The following is a 9035-nucleotide window of genomic DNA, read 5'->3' on the forward strand; positions in this document are numbered from 1 at the left end:
AAAGATTAGAGATAGTATAAATAACAAAAATATTATTAGACAATACAAATAAAAACTTAAACTTACTTAATTTGATTCTACTTCGGGACTGATATAACTTTCTTGCAAAAGAAAAATCTATATTATAACTTCAATAAGAAATACCTATATGTTAATATTTAACAGGAACTAGTATAACATTACCAATTTTTTAGATAGTTAATGAAAAAATTGAGAACCTGTATGATTGTGTATCGTTAAATTTGCTCTATTTGGTTTGTTCACAGTACTTCGTTGCTAAAAAAAAAACATTATTACTATATTTGTTTAATGCATCTATCATATACCATAAAAAAATATAGCAGCGAAATTACCTGATATGCAGAATCTTCAAACATATCACATATCTTCTCCCATTCATTTGGTGGCATTTCTTGGAATGGATTTTGACGTGCCTCTGTTGTACTATTAAACTTCTGATAGTGTGCATGTCATCTACTTTTGTACCTCTGAAATGTATTGGACATCAGCTCCTTAACCGTTAGTCGATCCTCTCGCCAGCCAAAATCAAGTTCAAACTCATCCTTGAAAAGGTTATAAACGATTAGTCTAAATGCAAACTAATTATAAATTAACATGTTATACTTAATTGTTTTCTAAATAACTTATTACCAAGCAACGATTTTTTTATGTGATTTTTCACATCATGGGAAACTTTAACCTAGGAGGATATAACCATCGGTGCATATATGCGAGTAAAGGTAACAACATAAGAAGCAAGTCAAGCTGCCAAATCCCCAAAGCTACCGGTGTGATCATCAAGAATATCAACTTACTTTCTCTTTGCAGACAGCCCTAAAAGTTCATCGACCGCAGCGATGGCTTACAACAGTTATATAGTAATTAAAACATATAATATTAAGAAAATTATTTTATCTTTAAAATAACTATTACTTAAATCATCACATAAAATCAAATTTACTTTAGTAAAATACCTTGTTCTGGGTCTGGTGATATTGGCCCACCATTCATGATAGACGAACCAATTGGGGAGTCGATAATGGATGGATATGACACACGAGTTGCTTTGTGTTTGTGAGACATATCTGTTTTAAACTATAATAAATTATTATTCCAAAAAATGTTATTATATTTATAACAATGATACTTACACAAAATTTAATTTCATTCACTATCAGTTTTGCTGGACCAATCGTCCTCATCTTCACTAGGCACTTCAGTTGACACATGTTCTTCTGACAATCCTCCATCAATTACTTCTAGTTCAACATCTTCTCCACGCAATGGAATCATGTCATATTAGCTGAGATCAACAAATTGATTGATGTCTGATTCGTTTTCTTGATATGCTTCTTCATTTATTGAACCATCAAATTCTTCATGTTGTTTATTTGCCTCTGGAATGTAATCATATACATTTCTTGGTGCAAACTTCTGTACTACTTGCCATGGATTTCCGTACTTTGGATCATTTAAATAAAAAACTTGATTTGCTTGGCAAGCGAGAATGAAAGGATCATCTCATACCATGTACAAGATATATTGACACTCACAAAATATTCATCATTATGCACTCCCAACCTAAGATTTGAGATGTCCCATCAATTACATTTAAACAACCAGACCATATATCTCCCACGTACTTTAACCCTATGATATCTTTGACAACTCTAAAGAAGTCAATGTTATCCTCCCAATGGTTTCCTTCGACTACGACCCCATAATTTTGAGTTTTTCTGTATCATTTTATATCAGCCATGTGAAATCTATATCCACGCACCAAACATCATGAGTATTGGATGACCCGCTTGGACGGACCACATGCCAAAGCATACAATTCTGGTGAGATTTTTTCTGAATTTTTATCATATTTTGATATAACCTATTTCAATAAATATTATTCCAGTTATATCAATGCTAGATAACAAAAAATCTATTTTTGTGCTATGAAATTCGTAAATAGTAAGACATCTTTTTAGTAGTATCGTTTGTTCAAACCACAATGTGAATTCATCTTCATGCTTCTTTTCTACGTCAGTTATACCATCCAGGTGAAGTAGCTATATATATTCGATGCCCAAGTTCAAGTTAAGAATTAGTTTGTATCAAGTTATATTATATTCCATGACTTTTAATTTATATTGATATGTAGAGTCATCACTAATCTAAAAGAGTTGTCAATCTCTGCATAGTTATTCAATACATACTATCAGGCTCTATCAAACTCTCGTCCACATAAGTCATAGCCCCCTTGTACGCCTATGGGACGTATGGTTCGAGAAAATATGAAAAACTATGACGAGACTCCCATTTGTAGGGGTCTCAAATTAGGTTAATGGGGCATGTTCGTATCGTGTCAAGACATGTACATTATAGTTAATGGGTCAACCCAAACACGATCCGTTAAGGATTTCGTGTCAAAATTTCAAACCCTAACACGACCCATTAAGATAACGGATTGACACAATATAACCTGTTTTGACCCGTTACTAAATACGAAACAGATTGACACAACACGATCCGGCTTGTTTCAACCCATTTACGTTAATAGGTTGAACAGACATGTTTCAATCCATTTGACCTGATTGATTTTATATAAATATTAAAATATAAACAATATCTAGACAAAATAAAAAACTAACAATAAGTCTAGAATTACATTCTAAACAATAAAAATACTGACATTAAAATTTCAACAGTACTAAATATGACAACACACAATTACACAAATATGATAAACATACATTGTAATAATATTAAAGTTATAATCTCAAATATGATAAACACATATTGTAAAATATTAATGTTACAATCCCAAATATGATATAAATGTAAATTCAACTTTCTTAACAAATCATAATGGGTTATAACGGGTTGAATAGTGACCTGTTAAGCAATCGTGTCTTAACATGTCAATCTGTTTTGACCCAAACTCGTTAAGGTCAAATCCAAACCCACTTTTATCGTGTCATGTTCGTGTTTGATTAACGGGTTGTGTCACATATTGCCACCACTACCCATTTGTCCACCTTCATAATTTCGGTCTGGTCTCGTGAGTCTGGTATCAACCCCACAGAAATACATAGAACAAAATATATATGTCATTCATTATCAATGTATGATTCTACAATCGAACCTTCTAGACAAGCCTTATTCCCCATGGATCGCTTAAAAATTTTCAAAATCTGTTTAATATGATACATTCATCTATACTGGACCGAGACAACAACTAAAGCCTCATGAGGCAGGTGCACAGCCAAATGATGTCGCTATTTATAGATAGGCAGCAAGGGCTACTATCATGGAGATACGGTCCTTGCTCGAGAACCATCACATACTTTTGATCTAGGAGATGGAGAGGATGGTGGAAATGATCACTGCACCCATTATGGTTCGACTGCAAGAGATTGAGGGATGCATTTCTGTCATGCAAGAGGACCTGGATAATCTTGCCTAGTGGTTTTATTTTTTATTTGACTTTTTGTATTGTGTCGAATGTTGTTGATTTTATTACTGTATCATTTTTATTTGTTATATATAGCTAGCTTGTTTATTGTCAAAAATCATTTTCCTTATTGTACTTACCATTCATGATAATATAAAAATGACACTCCCTAGAAGGTAATTTTTTTTAATTGCAAATTCTTATTTACCATAATAAAACTCATTAATTATATAAAGTTCTTAGGAATATGAAATATTTTAATTTACCATAAATAATAATAAATCCTTATAACTAAATTTTTTATCTTTTGACAATGATAACTAATAAATTCAAATAATATTTATTTTAAAAATATTTTAATGACTTTGAATAAATTTCTATAATTAAACGGTACCATTCAAATGGCAATTACGAGCATTCGAACGTTTAATAGACCCGTTCGAATATAAAAGTACCATTCAAACTGTGTTGCAACCATTGCCGCCAGATTTATTCATAACTTCCCACCAAAAAAATTGGTTTGAAAGAAATTCATGTGGCGTTCGAACAAGTTCTAATGTATATGTTCCCGCCACGACTATTATTCGAACAGTTATATCAACATTCAAATGTGATTTAAAATACAGTCCGAATTTGTACTAGAGCGTTCGAACAGTATAGCAACATTCCTGTCAGATTTATTTATAACTTCCCACCAAAACTTCAGTTCTAATGATTAAATATCACGTTCGAACTTTCCTCGGCACAATTGTATATACTTTCCCGCCACAACTATTATTCGAACAGTAATTAAATTTTTTTTTTATTTTATGTTCGAACGGTTTTCCTTTTTTTAGATGATATATTTCGTCACAGAATGTCTAGTTCAAATAGATACTTATATGTTCGAACGCATAAAAAATCGCATCCATGTTTTGAGACGAATTTAAATTTCATTCCAAATAAGTACTTTTAGGGATGAAATTTAATTCATCGCTAAAAGATTTCGTCTCTAAAGATCAAATCTCTTGTCGTGCGGGTAGCTATGCATGCAGCTAGGGGGGAAGAAGTTTCGGTCCGAACTGGACCAGATTGAAATTGTGAGTGGTCGGTTTCGGTCCCACAAATGGTGGATCGAATGGGTTTCAGTCCGATCCCAAGGTCTGTGATTTTTGGACCGGACCGAATTAGTATAGGTATTTTAAATATTTATATATATTATTTTATTTTATATATTAGTTGTATAAGTTAATTATGTAATTTTTATATAATCTATTATCATTGACCATATACAATGTTAAATAATATATTATATCAATTAATAATGTATAATAAATCATATGATAATATATGTAGATACATAATACATTCATACATATTCTACTATTCACATTTAATTAAAGTAATTAAGTATTTTTTTTTAAATACCTAAGTTACAAAAAAGTATGAATAATCTATGTATAATGAAATTATTTGATATTCATTAACCGTATATAAAATGTTAGAATTTTTATTTTTAATATAGGAAATTATTAATAATTATGCATACTAAAAAGTTAGTAAGTAGTAACTATCAACATCATAAATATAATTATAGTTAAATATTTTTTAATGAATTAGTTACATAATTCACATTAATAATTTACTTAATTTTAATTTTATTAGTTTAAATAAGTTTTGTATTGATTTATTTGAAAAAGAATGAAATAAAATAAACAAAATAATTGAACCAGATCGAATGGATCGAATCAGACCGAAAGCTAATGAACCGATCTAATCCACTAGGAATAATTGGTCCAATTTAATCCGAGAAAATGATAAACCAAAAGTTTTGATCCATCATCTTGGACCGGACCAACCTACACGAGATGCAGCTGAAGAAACAAGAAACAAACAAAAGGAGAACTCTCCCAAGGAATAGGAGGATGATGTGTGATGACTTGCTTTCGTAAACGTAGCGTGAGCATATTATTATTATTATTAATTTATTTTTAGGCCAACTTTGCTTTCACACGCGGCATATAACTTTTGATAATTTCCGGGTTTATTATATTGGATACTGGAAATTTGCCCATTCCGATATTATTATTAGTTAGTTTATAAAATAAAATTGAGGATTATTCATGTGGACTTTTGATTCCAAGGAAAATGACTTTGAAAACGATAGTGAAAGTATTTCATTTTATATTATTTTATTATTATAATTTTTTTAATTTTAAAATAATAATATTATTAAAAAATAATAATATTAAAAAATAATATTTTATTTAATTTTTAATTTTTATCTCAATTTACTAGAAAAAAAAAAAAAAAAGCAATAAACAAAAAAGACAAGACAGAAAGGCATAAGGTCATTCATTGACTTAAAGTCATGAGTTGTCCCCAGAAAGACTTTAGGCCAAATTAAACCCTAAAAAAAAACTGAGTTGTGCAAACAGAAAACTGGCTGTCCCTTCCAATATCAGAAGTGGGTAGGAGGGGATGAGGATTCTATAATCAAATTGGAATGTTATATATTTGATGTTGTTGGCATTGACTTGGATGGGAAGTTCCAAGTGTTTCTTGTTCACAAAACATTTGAGGCTGTAGCCCTTGATTTTGACACATAAACTCTCCATGTTCGCTCGCATCTTTCTCTGAATAATATTTTTGTACAATTACGTTCTAAGATGAAGATATTTTCATAAAGAGTAATGCTATGTACAGTTTTTATTTTGAGGACTGCAATGCAAGTCTAAGCAATTTTTTCTTTAAAATTTTTTAATATTACAAAAATATCCCTCTTAAAATGATATTTTTTCTCATTTAATAAAGGGTCTGTACATATAATCTCCAAATAGAGATTGTAAATAGAATTTCTCTTTTATAAAATAATATTATTTTTATAAATTAGTTTTTCAAAATATTTTTTTATTTAAAATATAATTATATAAAAGATGATAGAAAATATTGCGCGTTTATCATTTTCCTTCAATATTATGGTAATAAATTGTGTTATTACAACTCAAAATTTGACTTTTGCGAACTTCTGTCGTTGAAAATATTATATTTATAAGTTGATATACCACTTTTTTTTTTAATAAATTAAATTCTATCATGTCAATAGAATAGAACGTTGATCATTGCAAACAGAATGATGATTTGTTTCCTATCTCTATTATTTCTCTATGTGGTTTTTCTTGATAACACCATTAAGATAGTGTGGGATGAATCAATTAAATTCATCTAATTATGTAACGGTGGAACCCAGATAATTGGCCCTGCTTTAATGAAGCCATCCATTTGGCAATCTCTTTTCCAACCAGACCAACCTGCCATTAAAAATAATAACAGCAATAATTTATCAATTATGGGACCATCTCAATATTCCCTTCATCCCAATTTAAGTCTTTTTTCCCTCTCTTACAAAATTTTCAAAATAGTGTTAAATAGGAATGCTACCTGCATGGTGTGGGACGGGTGGACTCATCCCCGCACATCGTCTCGCACCATGCGGGGGAGGGTTTCCAACCCTGCCCCCCTCCCTGATACCGGAAATGAGGTTGAAACCATCTATGTGGGAGTGGGGTGGATGGGAGCGGGGTAGCGGTTCCACCCCTAGTGTTGGATAATCACTACTACCTCTCTGATTTTCTATTCTTTTACTAAACTCTGTTTATTGAAAAAAAAGTAAAACTTTCAAATATAAATTATATTGTACTATTACATACAGTCATTTTTACATATTCTTTATGCACTCTTTACGATTTTATTTATGTGATTGGTCAAAATAATTATTTTATATTAAAAAAATAATGCAATCAATTATATTAATAAAATACACAAAAATAACTATATATAAAAAAAAGTTAAATTATATTATGTGTAGTTTTAGATAAATATATACTTTCGTTTTTTTTCAATTAATAACAACTTAATCATTTTTCTTCTATATATATATATATATATATATATTTATATACAATAAAAAATAAGACAAAAATACCAATAGCCCAGGCCCATAAACTCCATCCCTATCTCCCATTCTCCACCCAAAAGAAAATAGTTAATGCTGCTGAAAGAGCCCTCACTTCACCAAACCTAAAAGAATTAAATGCAGCAGCTGGAATCACCCACCCTTCCTTTCCCTCCCCTCTCCCCAAACAAATGGCTAAATCCCTTCCTTCTCCTCCTCTTTCTCCTCCACCTTTTCTTCTTATTTTTCTTTCTCCTTCTCCTCCCCTCCTCTCCCAATGTCCACCCCCGCCCCAGCCACCAGCACCAACTACCTAACTAACCTTGGCCTCGGCTACGCCATCGCCATCGCCCTCGGTTTCCTCGTTCTCCTATCCGCTCTCCTCCTCGCCTCCTACCTCTGCTGCCGCTCCCACCCGTCTTACGATAATCACCACCACCACAACCGCAGCACCAACAACAACAACCTCAACCCCAACGACGGCATCATCCTCCCCCGCATAATCTTCGTCGCCGAGGACGAAGACGAGGACCAATCACGGGATGGTAACGTCGCCGTCGGGCTCGACCAGAGCGTCATCAACTCGTACCCCAAGTTCCCGTACTACGTTAAGGATGACGATGGTCTGGGTACCAGTAGCACCACATGTTCGATCTGCCTCTGCGAGTACAAGGATTCGGAGATGCTCAGAATGATGCCCGAGTGTCGGCACTACTTCCATTTGTACTGTATCGACCACTGGTTGAAACTGAACGGGTCGTGCCCGGTCTGCCGGAACTCGCCGCTTCCGACCCCGCTGTCCACGCCGCTATCAGAGGTCGTGCCGCTCTCGCAGTACGCCGCGGATCGGAGGCGGAGGTGATAGATTTCTGGGTTTTTTCTTCTTTTTTTTTTTCTTTTTCCAATCTTTCTTTTTGGATGGTTTAGAGTTTCGCTTTTCGCTTTTCGCTTTTCGCTTTTCTTCTTTTTGGGTTCCTTATTGCGAGAATGTATATATCTTTGGATAGGTAGGTGTTGAGCTTTTTTTTAGGGTCTCGAATCAATCTTTGTTCTTGCTTGATGAATTTAGAGCAAAAAATATCATTTTTTTTTCTTATTTTGTGCTTTCAATCTCATGAAACAGATGGATTGCCAGTGCTTCACAGGTATTGAGTTCTGGGGTTGAATCAATTTTCCAAATTATGGGTTTCTACGTATACATCTCCTTGTTTTCTTATCCAATTTCCCGTACTTCACCTGCTTGATTCGAGTTCAAAGGCAAGTTGTTTGTTTTTTGTGTTGTCAACTTCTTACAGTTCAATAACATTGCATTGAAAAAAGAAAAAAAGAGGCTGTTTTCCGAATAAACAAATACCGGAGTCTTGACTGAATTGGTCAAGGAATAGCTCGAATAATAGTCCAAAAATGGCGGAAAAAAAAAAAAAAAAGATGAATTGGTCAGTCTGGCTTAACTGATTATCCTCCGATCAAGTAGCCTTTGCGGCACGCAGTCTCTGCAAGTGTCGATTATTCCACCGGTACTTAGAGTACTTTTATTTTCTTTTCTTTTAGAAGCTCTCGTTAAATATTTTTGACTAAATTATGTAAAATATGATCGTTTATTATTTTCCTTTTGTTCCAATTAGTTGGTTATTAATGTTATTATCAAATATATAT

The 9035-nt window shown here is 32.7% G+C and overlaps 1 protein-coding gene across 2 annotated transcripts; it reads left to right on the plus strand.

Annotated features, from left to right (window-relative positions):
- The first annotated feature begins 7516 nt into the window (after positions 1-7516).
- On the plus strand, positions 7517-9035 carry LOC109002716 (RING-H2 finger protein ATL67-like). 2 transcript variants are annotated; one of them, XM_035683307.1, is made up of 3 exons: positions 7517-8237; positions 8503-8524; positions 8675-9032. In XM_035683307.1, exons 1-3 carry the CDS (start codon positions 7657-7659, stop codon positions 8723-8725), a joined length of 654 nt encoding a protein of 217 aa, XP_035539200.1. In that variant the 5' UTR covers positions 7517-7656; the 3' UTR covers positions 8726-9032. The 2 variants fall into 2 exon arrangements, with proteins under 2 accessions (XP_035539200.1, XP_018836121.1); XM_018980576.2 differs by having other exon boundaries at positions 8503-9035.

This window comes from Juglans regia, chromosome 12, assembly GCF_001411555.2.
Source record: "Juglans regia cultivar Chandler chromosome 12, Walnut 2.0, whole genome shotgun sequence".
Classification (NCBI taxonomy): Eukaryota; Viridiplantae; Streptophyta; class Magnoliopsida; order Fagales; family Juglandaceae; genus Juglans; species Juglans regia.

Coding starts and splice junctions, on each gene's coding strand:
- LOC109002716 (XM_018980576.2), top strand. CDS start 7,657: ATGTCCACCCCCGCCCCAGCCACCAGCACCAACTACCTAACTAACCTT. Junction 8,238..8,502: donor GCCGCGGATCGGAGGCGGAG/GTGATAGATTTC, acceptor CTCATGAAACAG/ATGGATTGCCAGTGCTTCAC.